At 44.7% G+C, this 17364-nt stretch overlaps 2 protein-coding genes across 4 annotated transcripts; both read right to left on the bottom strand.

The window, feature by feature from the left end:
* Positions 1-1183: 1183 nt before the first annotated feature.
* Positions 1184-3903, bottom strand: LOC118286359 (growth arrest and DNA damage-inducible protein GADD45 beta). Of its 2 annotated transcripts, none has more exons than XM_047327176.1 (5): positions 3760-3903; positions 3609-3724; positions 2744-2845; positions 2407-2623; positions 1184-2211 (listed from the first exon to the last, which is right to left on the bottom strand). In XM_047327176.1, exons 2-5 carry the CDS (start codon positions 3644-3646, stop codon positions 2107-2109), a joined length of 462 nt encoding a protein of 153 aa, XP_047183132.1. In that variant the 5' UTR covers positions 3647-3724; positions 3760-3903; the 3' UTR covers positions 1184-2106. The 2 variants fall into 2 exon arrangements, with proteins under 2 accessions (XP_047183132.1, XP_035466655.1); XM_035610762.2 differs by having other exon boundaries at positions 3609-3741; positions 3772-3853.
* Positions 3904-5364: 1461 nt separating this feature from the next.
* LOC118286358 (microtubule-associated protein 1S-like) lies at positions 5365-17333 on the bottom strand. 2 transcript variants are annotated; one of them, XM_035610760.2, is made up of 10 exons: positions 17155-17333; positions 15799-15894; positions 14380-14462; positions 13669-13806; positions 12657-13158; positions 12459-12548; positions 9387-11818; positions 8481-8622; positions 8138-8355; positions 5365-7696 (listed from the first exon to the last, which is right to left on the bottom strand). In XM_035610760.2, the coding sequence occupies exons 1-10, from the start codon at positions 17315-17317 to the stop codon at positions 7541-7543; spliced, it is 4020 nt and encodes a 1339-aa protein (XP_035466653.2). In that variant the 5' UTR covers positions 17318-17333; the 3' UTR covers positions 5365-7540. The 2 variants fall into 2 exon arrangements, with proteins under 2 accessions (XP_035466653.2, XP_035466654.2); XM_035610761.2 differs by having other exon boundaries at positions 12459-12545.
* Positions 17334-17364: the final 31 nt, after the last annotated feature.

The following is a 17364-nucleotide window of genomic DNA, read 5'->3' as shown; positions in this document are numbered from 1 at the left end:
CTCAGAGCACATCAACAACCTCACAAATCGCCAGGATGGCTGTCGACTCTTAAATCTGGTTATTTATTAGCTGCAGTCTATTCAGGTTGTTTTTTTGTACTCTCTAAATTGTAGGGTACGGCTTTATCACGTTTATTTTTAAGATGCATAATTGTGCATGTACATGTGTGTACACGGTGAGCAATACACCAAACGCAGTAAACAAAGACCATGACAAGGTAAATCCTCCCCGATGGGTCATTTGGCAGGAATGCCATTGTTGCAAGTCCTCTTTCTCGGGCCGTGTGTGTGTGTGTGTGTGTGTGTGTGTGTGTGTGTATGTGTGTGTGTGTGTGTGCCCTTTGAAGCTGTGCTTCTGCAGTCACGAGTCCCTTCCAAGTTTCGAACCACACTTCCCCTCACATCCCCTCGGCAAGTCGGAGCCAATAAGATTTAAGGTGGGGGGAACCACGGCCAATCAGAAGTCACTTCCCTGTCCAGGCCGATAGTAAACAAATGGGAGGTCCATGTGCCTGAGTGTTCCCCCTCTCCTCTGGCCTGCAAGCAGAGCTGTGTGCAGACATGTGAGGGTGGAGGGTGGGGAGCACCACAGAGGACAGAGCGGTGGACAGGCCTCTTGTACTGTGTTGCAGGAACGTCGTGATACCTGAACACGAGTCTGTAATATGGCACGGGTGGGGTTACACCGAGAGCAATGCGATTATACACGCTTTGGCTTTTCCGCCCTTCAGAACATGCATCTGCAGGTTTAGCCGCACCATTAGATATAAAACATTAGCAAAACTAAAGTGGATTGCAAAATGAACTTTGAGGAATCAAATCCAAAGTTCTGACAGGTAACTTTTTCCCACAGCTGCCCCCCCCCCTCCTGCTTCTTGGCTCGTAGGGACTTCTGGTCTAGATCAGCTTGTTTTGCCTCTTTGTCCCGGCACAATGAGTTTCTGTCTCCACCCCAGTTTCTCTCCGTGTCTGACTTGTGCTTGCTACAATAGATAGCCTGGCAACAAATCCACAGAGCTGTGTTAATAACAAAGACCTTGCCCCAACTGCGCATGTTTTTTTCTCTCTCCATTACTTCAACTCAAATGTAATGTAAACACTAGTTGTGTGACGCAGCTGGTTCCATGACGCACAGTTGCCCCCCTTTTTTTTTTTTCATGAAATTTGAGCAGAAAGCTTTTGATAAAGCGATAATAATTTATTGACTTAGTTAACAGAGCACATAATCAGACAATAAATAGCTACTCAAACAACTGATACAATCAATAAATTAACATTGTGGTCACTTAATATTACTTAACAGCATTTTCATCAGAAACGCATTATTCTTGAATGCATGCCAATATTGACTCATTTTTTTTGTACAATAACAGTTCAAAGCCGACTTGTTGATCAAATCAGAAAACAGCTCAATCTTTATCCTACTCTGACCAAAGTACAGCTTATTCCGTCCGATAAATGCTGTGCGACTCGGACATCATTTTCATTTCAGTTTCCATGGTGACGATACCTCCGCGGTTCAGCCACTGGTTTCGAAGAAAGCACATGCCTCACGCCCAGTCTTCTCTAAAGAAAGACATTGTACACGCATGCAACACGCATTCCTCACAGTCACACACACTCACTCACACACACACACACACCTTTTCCTCCAAGGACCTCTCTCGTGTCAGAACACACAGGAATGTCGGGCATAGTTTCGCCACTGCAGCATTCCTGTCCAGTCCAAAGAAACACGCAGATCTCCCAGGGACAAGTTGGGGTGTGGAAGTTTTGTTTTGACAGCCACGACGCCTCCACTGATAACCGGCACACCCAATAAACATTGCGAGTAGCCAAACAGAAGCACGCGATACGAGCTTAGATTCTGTCTCACTTGACAATACGATCTTTTCCGTCTGTCTGTAACTTTTGCACAAAGCCGAACATTAGAGACCAGTCTCCACTCGCGACTGCGTCACTATAGTCACTGGCAGGGGAGTCCTTGGTTCCTGCTCGTCATCAGTCAGGACGGCCCGTCCTGGACCCCTCCAGGCCAATTCTTTACTATCTGAACCCTGGGAAGAGCTCTTGTGTTGTGTTGGTGTGTCAGGGGCACCAGACTCGTCATCGTTCTTGCAGGACCAGTTCGGGCACCCACTGGTCGCGGCGCCGGCTCTCCTGGCAGTAGGTCCCCACCTCTTGTAGCCTGCAGTGGTCCGCCTGGGGGTTCTGCAGAGTAAACATGTATGGCATCAAATCCATGGTCATACTTTAAGGAAGAATTTGATCTGCAGAAAGCATTTGCAATTCAAAGAAAAGAAAATAGAATCACAAGGAAATGACAGATCAGTTGATTCAAAATGTCCAAGCAATAAAGGATTGTTCACCAGCTGCAAAGTGTGTGAAGTAACATTTCAAACGCACCGTGACCAGCATGCAGTGGAGGTCTCCGTGCTCCTCCTGGTTTCGGTTGGCATCCACTGATCCCAGCAGCTGCTGGAGCCGCTGCACGCCGGAGACGCGCAGGATGGTGATGCCGCTGTCGCAGCAGAACGACTGCAGCAGGGTGAAGTGGATCTGCAGCGCCACGTCGTCCTCACCGTCGGCCGCCAGGACGCACAGCACCACGCTGTCTGGATCTCTGAGGAGGAAGGAGACAAACTGGTTGAGTCAAAGGACCATTATTGAAAGGAAAGAGAAGCACACGCAGTGCTCGTGAGTCAGGGAAATGATGTGCCAAAAGTACATAGTTCCAACTCACGCGGTAAAAAGTTTGGCCGATTCGTAGATGCCAATAGTGAGGCAGTCTTGTTTCTGAGCCGTGACCAGCAACTCCTCCAGAGCCAGACCCACTGACTGCATCCTGAGGGGGGGGGGGGGACAGAGCAAGCAAAACATCAAATCATGGCCATGTCAAAAACCTGCTTCCACCCCCCACAATGGATCAATTTAATTAACTGTTTCACGTGAAGCCACATCGGTTTGTGTTGCATGTTGATGACTGTGATCAAATAGAGGTAATTGCATTTTAAGTTTCAGTATCAGGGTCAGTGTCACACATGGCACCATGTGCAACAAGCATGCACATAACTGTGCAAACAGATCTTCAAATTGGAATCAGGGAGGGTATTTGTGACTATTCAAACTCCAAATATGAATCCATGCATTAACTTTTAAAGCTGCATTATAAGATATAACTTTATTCGTCCCGCAATGGGGAAATTTGGAGATTACAGCAGCAAAGGGGATAGAAGAATATAGGAAGAAATTTTAAAAAGCAATAGGTATGTACAAAATATAACAGAAAATATTTTTAAAAAAGATACATAATTTACTAAATACAGAGCAGTAGCAATAGTTACACATGGAGAATAAATATGAATATTGCACAGTTTCTGTTGTGAATTGTTTTTACAGTTGAGTCCTGTGTGTGTGTGTGTGTGTGTGTGTGTGTGTGTGTTAAACGATCCCTGCCACATATTATGGTCTCAAACCCGAGCTCAGATTCAGGGGGAGTCCCAGGACGAGAGAATCACGATTCCCCCTCCACATGGCGCAGACAAGACAAACGGCTTTCACTAAAACAATCTCACCGTAAAAAGAGGAGAGAAAGTAAAAGAATTTACCTGTTCTCGATGGAGTCGAAGCTTTCCTCTGGAATCATGTTTGAAAAGCCCCAAAAAAAGAAATAATAAATCCCAGAATCCCAGTGAGATGAAAACGTGATAGTAGTCCGGTTATTATATTATATATATATATATATATATATATATATATATATATATATATTATATATTCCCTCGGTGAGTTGGTCCGTGCAGCAGGAGTGTGTGTGGGGTTTGTCGAAGGCAACGTTGCGACACACTCTTATACCGGGGGCGGAGAAGTGGGCGGGACTTCACTTTTTACAAATGACTCAGTGAAACATCGTGTGTCAATAAAAACAAGTGGGGTAAAATATAATAAATTAATTTTTAAAAAACCCCGCATATCTCTTTGTCATGTGGGTTTATTTGTTTGGTTACATATCTGCGGGGGGTGTTACGCAACATAAAAGTGCACATACTTTTGTCCCTCACACTTCTGTGACATAACAGCTGATGAAAAAAACAACACGAGCCCCGCGTTCTCATCATAACCATCCCAAGTTTCCATAACTGGTGCCAAAAAGTGATCGTTCGCCAGAAACAGATTTCCGTCCTTGTTGGCAGGTCATACACTGTGTTTTGTGGGTTGTATCATTCAAAGGTATTTTCAACAGGTGAAAAAACTGTAGGGGTTATGACACAGCAGGTAAAATAATGCAGGCATAAGGAGCATTTCATAAGGATCAAAAAGCAATGATTTCTTTATTTTATACACTAGCCATCACCATATATAATGTTAATTGTTTAAATATTCAAAATAAACATTTCAATCAGTCAATCAATAAATTACAGTGTTGTAATAGTAGACATACAAACCTCAAAAAAACAATAGGATCATATTTCCTGATGACGCAATAAACGGCAAACACTTCGGCCACAACCGTGATCATTCGCTCACAAGAAACGTTCAGGTTTCACAAAGACATCTCGTTGCTATTACATAAAGTTGTCTCGTGTGCCTGTTATGAGACTTTGATCCAGATAAAATCTCTTTTTGGCACCACGGCGGTGATTATGAAGTTGTGACTGACATCTAGTGGCGGACCGAGGGAACGAAACTGTCTGTGCAAAAAGTGAAAGTCACAGGAGTTTCGAGTTCACTTCACACATTCTTTTGTTCTTCAGAATCAATGGAAATGCCCAGTTTCAGCCTTGAATAAAGAAAACCGCGTGTGTGTGTGTGTGGGGGGGGGGGGTGGGGGGGGGTCTCTAAGAACCGGAACACTTCAAGTTAAACTAAGACATCGTGTTTATCATTTATGTAAAAAATCAAGTAACTAGAGGAAATGTCACAGGCCTTCCACTGCAGCCACCTTCCACCCCCAGGCGACAGACTGTCATGAGTCACTGGGACAAGATTTGAATTTTAACCCTATTGATTCTCTTTTTGCCTTGTATTTGTTCTGCTGCTGCAGGCAAACTGATTCGTTTGCATGCAAAATCCTCAATTTCATTTAATATATCTGAGCAACAGACTCAGGTCAGGTTTTTGGATAAATGGCAGTTTTATGATTCAACAGAACGTCCGTTCAGTACTTTCCCACGAGACGGGGAGAAGGCAATCGTTGGATCTTCAGAGCTCCAGGCCATTGTTCACCTCTTGACCCCCAAATGTCCTGGTTCTCAGAGAGGCCGTGGGCCTGTAGAGAGTTCAGTGAAGAGCAACGTGCCAGTGTCCTGGTCTTTAATCATCATCCACAAGGCTGCACTGCTGAAGGATTTGCATTGACGCGACTCTCGGCAGACAATTGTTTAATGGTGATGCACATTCTTTATTCACACATTACTCCCGAACCCACAACGTACAACTTATTTGTTTTTTCCTATCCGACACTCGTCTCTGTCTCTCTCTTCATGAATATCATGAATGAAGCAACATACGGTACATACATTACTTTGTACATGCGGGACACACACATACACTCACAATTCACTTGGCTACTGTGGGGTTCAAGTACGTGTCGGTTGGTGGTGATTCCAGATCTATAGTTCAACGCCGCGATCCCAGTGAATCATTTAATCTGGCAGCAGAAAAGTGTGTGTATCATTAGAGTTGTAGTGAATTTGGTTTGGACAACGTGCGTGGAAAGTGCAATTCCTCACACACCATTTGAGAAAGGGATTTTTTTTAGAAAGAGGAAATTACACAAAATAAAAGGAATTGCATTCTTCTCAAGGATGATACTAGTTCATGATAAAAGTTTAACAGTGCATTTCTGTAATTACAAAATATCTTTCAGACAATTTGGAGACATTGAATGTGAATGACATTTTTTCTTTGTGTCTGGAGGCGGCATTCGCACGGAGAGGAAAATGGTCAGTGGTGTCGTTTTGATCTCATGCTTTGGTCTAGAAGAATCTGTATTCCACATTCATGTCTGTGTCGACTTATCCTTTTTAAAGACAAAAACAGCAACAGTGCTCATACTAGTTTAACTCGTGATTTTTGCAAACATCTCAACATTTGACATACAGAGAGAGGGTTGAAGGAGGGAAACACAGTGGACTTAACGGAGCCGGAGGTTAAAATGTAATCCATTACATTGAAGATTTCCAATTGCTCACTTGAAATTGCATTTGAAGTACACCGGGTGGAATTTGGTGTGAGTTACAGGGGAAACCAGAATATACTCACTCGAGGTGAGAGTATAAACTGAGGACCTCCACTACTTAATCCCACGTAAATATTAATTGATGAGTTATTTATTATTTTAAAAAACAACACTTCGTATGTCAGATCGTATGCTTTCCTGTACACAAATTTGAAAAAGAACATGTTTGGATGTTCAATGTTCAGGATTACTTTGCCTCCAGTTACAGATAACACGTGTTGTTGTCTTATTTACAGCATACATCTGGGAAAGCTCTTGTTACCACCTGCCACAACAAGCTTTTATGCTGTGCAAATAATTTACTACAATATACTTTATGATCATACCCATCATATTCACAATGAAAATACAGAACATGTCAATATTTTTAATGTTTTTTTTAGTATAAGATAACAAGTCAACCCGTTATTCTATAAAAGCATTTGTAGTCTGATTCCTTAAGTTATTTGCATTATCATTCATAAGCACTTGTAATGGATTAAAAATTACAGTGCCATTTTTAATAACATGACTGCTGTAATGCTGTTAAATTTAATCTGGTGGTCTAATCCCTATTGACAGATTTGTCTCTGCACACTCGGTAATCTCAGGTTCAGCGTTGCCGATTATCGCTCACGAGCAGCGGACGCGTCTGCGTCGGTTTTAAAGCAGGTTCTTTACAACACGCAGCACAGCTCACCGCATGTTTGCTCACTGTGTTCACAACAAACGCCCGGCCACACGCTGCAAATTTTAGTAAATAAAAAGACAAATGACTCAAACATAAATTTTAAAAAAAAAAGGTTGCATTAAAAGCAGCAAGACGGGCCCAGAAACACAGCACGGGCTGCTGTCACACTTCAGTGCTTCACATATTGAGAAAAACAAGCCAACACACGGTGCCTCTAGCCCAATGTAGACATTATTTTTGACTAATTTACATCATCAGCTTTCATGTAGATCTACACGCTCTGCAGCCCGACATGCTTCCCCTGCAGCCAGTCTGATCTCCTCTCCTGCTTGGCACAGGGTCATTGGTCAAAATTTTTTTTAAAAATCATGCAGTTCTCGATGTGTGTTCTCCATGGATAAAGAGAAATAAGCATTTTTTGACAAAAGAAGCCCGTAAATGTGTGAAAACCAGGAGGTGAATGTCGTATTTAATTACCCACTAAGTCGTTGTCATGCAGTGAGGGGCCTTATGCAGTATTTCTTTTATTTCCCCACAATCTATTTCTAACTCTCTTAACTCCACACTCTCCTTTTCTTCCTCTCACCCACACACATCCCCCATCTTTTAGCTCATATTCACCCTCCACCTCAGAACTCTATCTTGCAGGCAGGAAAGGTCTCGTCCTGCATGGCGACAGTGCTGTTGGATCCCAGGACGGTGATGCCCAGCTCCTTCTGTTTGTCCAGGGTTTGCTGGTACCACTCCTGCATCGGCACAGACTCAAACGTGGGGATCACTGTCACCTGTAGATACACAGAAATGGGAGGGAAAACTCACATTTAACCTTCTGCCCATTCTGTCATCTGTTGCTATCCTTGGCTGCAGTTTTTTTTAGAGGATTCCTGCATCTGCAGAAAATCAAGGATAGTTTACAGTTTGGTGTCGAGCGCTTATTCATTTTCCTTCATAGCAATTCCCCCCGGATGAGTTACATGCTTTAGAATAAGAATGCACAAAAACAAACAAAAAAACAGCTCAACAATGATGCACATGGCTGAGGTTTATGGGGTGACTGTGTGGTCAAAAAATTTGTGATCGATTTTTTATTAATACTTATGTTCCTTTTGTCTTTACCAGCACATCTTGCTCTGTGGAAAATGCCGTGGTGCAAATCTTACCAAAAAAAAAAAGTATTATCCAAATAAACCATAGCAGCTGAATCGCGTGCATGTGCGCGTGTCTACCTGCATAGCGTCGGGCCACGATGTCTTTCCATCCAGCAGAGCGTCCAGGGTGTGCCTCATGAGTTGCTCCCTCTCCGGACTGTCGCCGCTGACGATGTAGCAGGAGGAGCGAACGCACCTGAAGAAGTCCACGCTGACCGTGGGAGAGGAGGATCCAGAGGGGATGTAGGCCAGATCCACGTACACGCTGACTTCACCAACGGAGCTACTCTTAGAGCCTGTGACAGAAAACCATGGTCACCAAGCCAGACACGAGCCAGAGGGCACACACACACACACACACACACACACACACACACACACACGTTCAGTCTGCAGAGCTACAGAAAGGAAACAGCTCTACCTGGGTTGGGTGAGGATTTTGCTGGCGCTGAGCGGGTGCTGGAGGACGGCCCACGAGTGGACGGGACATTCCCTTTGGGGACTCCACTTTGGCTCCCTGTCCTGCCTTTCCCTGAGCCCGTTCTTTGGGAGCCCTCAACAACCTGGTAGCATTAGGAAGAAATTATTTTTCTATGAATGCACAGAATGTATAAGATATTAGTCCTGAAAAGCAAAAATCAATTCCGAGATGAGGATTGAAAAGGGGTGGGACCATTATTTTTCCTTTATTATCATGATGGAACGCTTCAACTTTGTAACTTACTTTTTTTTTCTTTTTGCAGTCAAATATGATTTTAATCTCTAAATATCATCTTTTTTATCTGGTAAAACAACAATCTAAGAAATAACATTACCGATTGTAGCTATATCATACAAATTATTATCATTATAGTAGCAGCTTCCAGTATATTTGTTTGCTCACCTGATCCAAAATCTGCCTGCCTTACCTCTAAAGCTTAAACATGTTATATTATGTTTGTTTAATTTGTTATAACAATTTGCCAGTTTTCAGGAAGTTGTGCTCAGGGCTGTCTCTTGACTGGGAACCTTACAATTAAAAAACTGAAATGAAAATGGTATCAATCTCCTCATCTAACTCCGTGCCAAAAATTAAGTGTAGATTATATTTCACAAAATGTCAAAATATTTCTTTTGATAATAAGCTTAAACTTCTTACAGTAACTATGACCAGGACTGAAGACTTCTTCTAAAACAAACAACCTCCTTATTCTCCTTTAAATCTGGCTAAGAAATTCTACAGTAAGTCTTGACTGCAGCTACAATCAAACTATATATGAAAACATGGGTTGATACACCATATTAATGCAGACATTCTTATTCTTCGAGGTTAATAAGACAAACTCACCCCTGGTGTCTTTTTCCCTCGCATGCTGCCGGCTTTAGCTTTCTTCCCGTGGGGATCAGAGTCCGACTGAGGAACAGGCATGCAGGTGTCCGGATGTGGGGTCAGAGGCGGACTGTCCCTGAGAGGGGCCGGGGGAGGGTCTGAGGGCAGAGCCCGACTGGTGCAGGGGTCGTGCGGGGAGTTGGTCGGCTCACTACACGACTCACCCTCGTCCGAGTCCAGAGCGCCATCTGCCGTGGTGGACGGGCAGTCCTCTGTACAGACGGGGGCGTTTGATTCACTGGGCGACGTGTCCCTGGGGTTGTTGTTGTTGCCGTGATGATGTGGAGCGAAGGCCCCTCTGGACGGCTCACTGGCAGCAGAGCTGGAGTCAGGCGCTTTGAAATGCTTGTACTCACAAGGAGAGACCAGACAAAGATCCACATCATGAGGCGACGCCTCAAAGTGAAGTGTGCTGGGAGCTGGAGGTCGCCCCATCTCTGAACCTTGACCCACAGATCTGGGCGGCTTCTTCAACGGCAGAGACATCCCGACAAAATGGCCTCCGTTGGAGTGGGAGTGTTGAAGGCTGTCGTCCCCCTCTCTCTGGCTCACATTGGTCGGTCCCTGCTCGAAGGACATGGACAGTGACTCGTCTACTTCTGTGGACTGAGGTGAGCTCACCTCTGCTGGCATGGAGTGCGTGGTGGTGGTGGTGGTGGTGGCCACGGAGGGAGAGGGGTCTGACGATCCGTCTTTCAGTGAGCCCAACGAGAGGAAACTCAGCTGCTTCTCCCTGGGGTTGGTGTGGCTCTCCGGAGGGTTTCTGGACTCACTCTGTCTGGATGGTTCATTGGGCTGGTTGGCGTTAGCGGACTCCGAGGTACCCATCTGGGCCTGTAACCTGCTAAGGGTGGCCCTGTTGCACCACACGTCATCTGGGGAAAGACAGTAAGGAGTGTGGCCCGCACTGTTGGGCCGTGAGTCGGGGGAGGCCGGCTCTACTGTCTCCTCATCGAGGCTGACAGGCGCCTGGTTCTCTGGTGAGGATCTTGAGGGAGGGCTGTGCTTCAAAGCCCCATCTAGGAGAGTGTACTCAGTCGGGGTTACATCTTGCTGGGCAGTGCACTCGTCCTTTGGCGCTTTGTTCAAGGGAGATGGGAATCCCACCACCTTTGCTGGCTTTCCAGATGCTTTCTCCAAGTCTGCACCAGCTTCCTCTCCAACCTCAGCCTTATCTTGCACGCCAGTGTCCCCACGCTCTCCACCTGCTGCTGCTTCTTGCCCCGGTATAGCGACTACGTCATTACTCATCTCTTTGCGCAGCCCTCCAAGGCTCTTTTCATTTCCTGACTCGCTGCTTCTCTGCTTTGCTCCATCTACTGTTTCCTCCCGCAGCCTGAGAAGATCCGCAGTCATATCTTCGGGGCTAGACATTTTGGAGCCACAGGGGTTCTCTCCGGGTTCTCGCTCCACTTTTTGATTCTGCGGCTCGGCAGCAGAGCGCTCCAGCTCCGGGATTTCTAACGCCGTCCCAGCATCAGGTTTTGTAGAGTGATCTGACGGGTCGGCGTTTACTTGGGCCTTCTTGCCATCAATCGCCTCCTTTCCTGATGGTTTTCTTGTTTTCTTTGTCCCTGTTTTGGAGTCGTTTTTTGCTTCCGTTTTGAGCTTAGTTTTATTTTCATTCTTTGGTTTGGAAGGGACAGCATCCTTCTTCACCTGATCATTTCTCATACCACCACTCTCTTCTTTATTGCCAGTCTTCCCATCCTTCCCTCCTCCTTTCTTTGACGTATTCTTCTCTAACGACGCTGCTTTCTGCTTGACACCCACCTCTTTGATTTTGGTTTTGTCACCTCCATTTAATCCCTTACCCTTTTCCTTCACCGATACCTCCTTAACATCTTCTCGAATCCCTCTTTCTCTCCCATGTTTGGGTGTTGTTTCCTTCCCTTGTGACTTGCCACTATCCTGGCTGTCTGTCCTCTTGGTCGTTCTGTCTTCACCCAGCCTCTCCAGGTCACCGGCGGTCACCGTGGGTTTTTGGAGGAAGGCGAGGCCCTTCAGCCTCTCTAGCCCCTGCAGCAGCTTCGCCTGTGGCGTAACACCGGGGAACAGCACCCTGACCAACTTCTCCTGAGGACACGCTGGATGCCACACAAGCAGAGCAGAAACCGAGGCCAGGGCGGTGAGAGGGGGAGCTTGAGATTTGGATGCTGATGACTCTGCATCGGGCCAGTTTTGCAGGAGTGTCTGGTACTCCTGGCTGTTTTTGCCAGGACTGAGGATGTATAAATCCAGCTGTCCCACTCCCATCTTCTGGAACAGGGTTAGTGGCTCGATGGGGACGCCTTGCGGTCGAAACATTGGCCGCGGTCTGATGTCTAACTTCTTTAATAACTGTAGGGTTAGAGCCGCCTGCTGCGTGCTCTTCAGTACATTGTCCACACCTGGCAGAAGGAGAATGACAGCTGTGTTTCACTTTGTTTTTTACATAGGTGGTCATTACCACATGAAGAGAGTTTTCTTTGCATGTCGTTTTCTTAGCATGTTGCCAAAAAAATTGATACTAATCGGTAATGGGCAAAACAATAAGAAATCATCACACCTCCCACAATCTCATTATCTGGCTCGCAGTAATGTGCCAATGGACTGTAGATAAAGAAGCCATCTTGTCGATGTAACCAAAAAATGCAAAACAAGTCGGGTTACAAAACACTCAAAAAAATGAACTGCAGTAATCATCTCCATGACGACTGAGCAAATGCAGTATCCTCTGGAAAACGAATAGATGGAGCTTGAGTGGATTACTTGAGCAAATGACTATTTAAAAGGTAAAATATAGTTTGTAATGCTCATTTTTTTTGTAAATACTAAAAAAGGTGTAAACACTCATGTGGTACCTTTAACTCTGGAAAAGTCAGACACTGAAGGAAGATAGTCCTTTAAGATCCAAACTCTTGTAATGCAAATGTATATGACTGTTTTTATACATGTATCTGATTAGCAAGAGGGTTGTTAGCCCATATTCCTTATTTAGATAACATTATTTGATTCTAAAATGTATTACAGTGGGTTTTTCTCACTCACAAGGCTGCTGCTCCACCTGCAGCCTGCTGGGGGCGTTAAAGAACACGACTCCGAGCTCTGGGGAGATCAGCCTCTTGGACAAGTCCTCTGCTTGGATAAAAGAACATGAAGACACAGAAAAACACACAAACAATAAGAGACCTTTTTTCCTCATTACTTCACCTTCCCTCAGGACCACGAATAACATAAGCATCTGACCTTTGACATCAGAACTCAGCTCCAGTTCTGCCACCTTCCTCTCCAGAAAGGCGTTGACGCCCGGCAGGTTCTCTGTCCCGATGTGCGTCAACAAAACTGCATCAACGCGGTCCAGGTGGCGGACCAGCCTCCAGAAGCAGGCCTGGGTGTCCGAGCCGCCATCCAGCAGCACCGTGAACCCGTTAACGGCAAAGAAGGCACAGTCGCCGCGACCCGCGGGGAACACGTAGCAGCAGGGGCGGGACAGCTTCAGGAAACCAACGGTGGCGGGAGGAGGCAGGAGGTCAAAGGTGGACAGAGGGCAGAGGGTACCGGAGATGAGGGAGGTGAATTCCCCCAGCGCCTCCATGGCAGGCAGCACCTCTGGGGGATTGATGTGGAGTGTGACGGGACCCCGCAGAGGCTGGTTCCCCGAGAGAGTCTTCCTCCACTCGCCGATGTTGGGACAGCTGAGAGTCAGGCTGAGCTTGGAAGAGGAGGCAGAGCTCTCCTCACCTATGAACTGAAGACAGAGACAAATTGCTGGTGTTGGGATAAAGAAACAGGAAATTGTGGGTAGAGATATGGCTAATGTAATTGATAAAGTGTATATTCTTATATACTATATAATGGGTTTTATTAAATACATTCCAAAAATTGGAATACCAGCTGATTTGCTGTACGATTTAAATTGTTGACACATTTAGATATATATTTAACAACGGAAGCTGGTGATGACATTCAAGTTTAGTTGTAAAACATTTGACAGTTGATCAAATATAGTGAGACTTTGCTGTTTTTTTGTCTCTTTTAGATCGCAATGATGCAACGTCCGTGGGTGTTGGGCTGTTGGTAAAACAAAACAAAGAATCTGAAGACGTCTCATTGGACAAAGTAAGCCGCTGATTCATTAATGATGAAAACATTCAGCAACTGCAGCTTTAAAATAAGCGTAGATTTGTAAATCTTTAAGAATAAAAGCAACTGATTTATCAACATTGCGTGAAATATATCAGAGGGAACGTGGCGTTACCTGCTCTGTCAGTATTTTTTTCAGTTGTTGTGGTGAAAACAGTCCTCTGTGAAACAGCAGGTCTCCACTCTCCTCCACGCTCTGGCCGGACAGGATCAGCAGCTTGTGAGCCGATTCCCTCGACAGCAGAGCGAACACCTGAACAAGCGAGAGGGAAGGTGAGATGTGATGTTATGTAATTTCTTCACTCACTCACTTCACTCCCTTTTATTATCACAAGTCAAAGAGCAGCCGCGGAGCAAAATGAAAGAACACGGGGAGAGAGAAAAATCAAAGAATAAAGCATTTTATACTTCAAAAACAGACCTTTTGAACTGAAAAATTATTTTTTGATTAAGACTTTAGACTTTAGAGCTGAAATTAAAAGTAATTGACTATTTTTGATTTTTGCCAACAATTTGCTGGTTTGAAGATCACCTTTTTTCGACCCAAAATAAAATAATGATAATGAAAATAGAATATTACTCTAATCAATTAAATCATATGAAGATAGATAGATAGATAGATAGATAAATAGATAGATAAATAGATAGATAGACAGACAGACAGACAGACAGACAGGCAGACTGATTGATTGATTGATTGATAGACAGACAGACAGACAGACAGACAGACAGGCAGACAGACAGACAGACAGACAGGCAGACTGATTGATTGATTGATTGATTGATTGATTGATTGATTGATAGATTGATAGATTTGACCTCTCACCTCTGAATGAACCTGTTCCTGAGATGGACTGATCAGCACCTGAGTGTCTAACACTTTGGTACTGTGGCGCAGACACTTCTGCCCTAAAGAGGATAAAGAGCAAAACAACACGTAGTAAGCGAAGGGCACAAACAACGACCAAAGGGAAGCAGGCGAGAGAGTGACTGCTGAGGGAATCAGGAAACAAGCCCAACGAGGTCAAAGAGAAAGTGAACCGGGCGACTGACTGACTCGCTGAGTGAAAATAAAAAAGAGGAAGGGAGAAGAGCAGAACAGCTGAGTCAGAGGGACTGTCTGAGGACGAGATGCCGAGTTCGAATATCCAGTCTGAGGGGAACTGGACGAACGGCTGAGGGACACAGAGGCGAACACAGCCAACTGGAAAATAACGATGACCCAAATATGAACAAAAGTTTCTCTCTCTCTTTGTCTCAAGTTAGAAATAAACAAGGGACAAGCAAACTTGTTTGACAATACCTCAGTTTAATATTGCGGCGGACTACATTTTTCACATTTTTATGCTCCGGCCTTGTGAAACAGTGGCACAAAAAATGTAAATAAATTGTTTGATGGGGGACGCAGCAAGACTGGCTCTAACAAAATCCACCGACTAGTTAGTACCTCTACATAGATTGAATAGCCTGTTTGTTAAACCCATACAATAATTAACTTACAAAACATTATATTGCCTTTATAGGTGCCAGTCAGAGGATTTTGTTATGTTTGCATAAAACCAGGCAACTGGTTTCCCCTTGTATCCAGTCCTTATGCTAAGCTAAGCTAACAAGCTGCTGACTCCAGCCACATATTTACCATATTCACAGTAACAGTAGATCGCCTCATCTAACTCTTGGCGAGAAATCAAATAATGGAAGGGAATGGTCCACAAATGTTAAACTATTCCCTCCTATGTCACATCTCTTTCTCTTTTTCGCTCTCCGGCCATTTTACAAAAGCCTGAGACCCAAAACAACAGAAGAGAGAGAATTCACTATACAGTGGTATTTTACCACGTACAGTACAGACAACCGACTTGGCTGCTGTTTTCTCCTCCCCAGAGAGAGGACGTGTCTGTTCTTGTGTGTGTTTGTCACCTATACTTCACAGCTCAGCTGACTGTTTCCCCTGGTCGTCCTCGGCTCTGCATACTAACTCGTACAGAGAGAGAGAGAGAGAGAGAGAGAAAGAGAGAGAGGTGGCACAGCTTGGACGCTCTTCTCTATTGTTTTCTGTCCAAAGGGCCCACCCATGTTTAACAATCACCCGTCTGCTCCGCCACTTCCCTTCCTTCCTCCCTCGCTGACCCCGGGCCCGCCGAGCTGGCGGGTTACCATGGAGACAGGGGCTTTCTCTTTAAGGTCAAAGAGTTTGGGGCCTGAAGGATCACACACCCAAACATACACACACATTTTCTTATACCTGCGCCCTTGAATGACGCCGTGTGATGGGACAGGAACTCTTGCAGAAAGACGTTCAGGTTACAGGATTTTAAGTCGATGTCCCATGACCGGATGCCTGGAGACGTAAGATGTATTTGGTCACGTGGTGGAATTATTGGCTTTCAAATACACATAATTGTCCAGATAGTCACAAAACAGAAGTGGTAATATGCAAATGTGATTGATTTACGTATTATTTGTTTTACAGATTGCACATATTACTAAAATACTAAAATATATTCATCCAACTTTGCCATTTCCTTTAGTATTTCACGTCGTCTGGTAAACTGGTTTCATTTCCCCCCAACACACGCACAACTTGATATCCCTGTACATTAGTCTGCTGCATATACATGAAGGCATTAATAAAAATGATTGGCTGCAATAAAACTCACACTTTAAGCAATGATTAATCATTTTCCATGTCCTATTCTTAAATTGGTTCTTGTAATGTGATAATAATAACATATTACATGATTTTATGTCGTTCAAATACAGGGTTCAAATATGTTTTTTAATGCAGACTACTAGCCATCTTTGCAAATACAAGCTAATGTAAAAAACTAAAAACAAAACATGACAATGAGAAACAGGAACACAGGGAAAGTCTCTGAATTATTTTGAATTTTGCAGATTATTTGAAGAATTCAGGGCTTTAAAAGAATGACATTCAGGATATCTACAAAATCAACAGTGGAGAGACCTGAAATCAGGTCGGTTCGTCTGGGCTCATTAAAAGTTGATGGTGGCACTGGTGGTTTTTGTATTGTACAATGATGAAATGTCGTCTGGCAAATGATAAATATCTTTATATCTTTATATATATATTTTATCTCAGATGTTCCTCCCTTGCACATTTACGATTGGACTCACGCAGATTATAATGCGTAATTATATCACAGCCATCTCTCTGCCTCCACCGTGACTGCTTCACATAAACACACAGAGGTTAACGGCATGTCGTTTACAAGTGCAATATGTGTTGATTGAATATCCACCCTTCCACATTTCCCCTTAGAGCTTCTCCTAACGACGAGTGAGGCGGAAAAACACCCGCTGCTGGCCGCTTTTGATAATGATGTGTGTCCACAGGGATGAGGTGATGCTGATGGTGGAGCATCGCCAGATGACGCATCCTCGGTCGGCATAGGGTGGATAACGTTGCATATGGCTAAACGCTGCAATAAGGTCATGTGTGCCATCCCCGGTGATGATTTAGACGAGGAGGAGAACTCAAGCATCTGATTTGTTTTGCCCCCGAATACAGAGTGAGGCAAAATGAGACTTACAGTGTCGGTACAGTATGAGAGAGGCGGGTCGAAATACATATACGTACCTCGTTCAATCTCCCTGCTGGTGTGTTCCGTCTGTCTGGGGTGAGCGGTCCGTCCGACGATGATGAGCAGGGAGTATTTGTGCTGGCAGAAGTCGAGGTTTGCGGTTGCAGCGCGCCTCGGCTCCTCCTGGACCGCCCTCTCCAGCACCCGGCCGGACGCCATGTTGGAAACTTGCGCGCTGGGCTGTGATGTCATTGGGAAGAAAAAGC

The sequence above is a fragment of the Scophthalmus maximus genome, chromosome 15 (assembly GCF_022379125.1).
Source record: "Scophthalmus maximus strain ysfricsl-2021 chromosome 15, ASM2237912v1, whole genome shotgun sequence".
Taxonomy (NCBI): Eukaryota; Metazoa; Chordata; class Actinopteri; order Pleuronectiformes; family Scophthalmidae; genus Scophthalmus; species Scophthalmus maximus.
This window is presented reverse-complemented; position numbering and strand designations above follow the sequence as displayed.

Coding starts and splice junctions, on each gene's coding strand:
- LOC118286359 (XM_047327176.1), bottom strand. CDS start 3,646: ATGATTCCAGAGGAAAGCTTCGACTCCATCGAGAACAG. Junction 2,846..3,608: donor TTCGACTCCATCGAGAACAG/GTAAATTCTTTT, acceptor CCCCCCCCTCAG/GATGCAGTCAGTGGGTCTGG. Junction 2,212..2,406: donor TCCACTGCATGCTGGTCACG/GTGCGTTTGAAA, acceptor TTTACTCTGCAG/AACCCCCAGGCGGACCACTG.
- LOC118286358 (XM_035610760.2), bottom strand. CDS start 17,317: ATGGCGTCCGGCCGGGTGCTGGAGAGGGCGGTCCAGGAGGAGCCGAGG. Junction 14,463..15,798: donor GGCGTCATTCAAGGGCGCAG/GTATAAGAAAAT, acceptor TATCCTCTTTAG/GGCAGAAGTGTCTGCGCCAC. Junction 13,807..14,379: donor AGGAACAGGTTCATTCAGAG/GTGAGAGGTCAA, acceptor TCGCTTGTTCAG/GTGTTCGCTCTGCTGTCGAG.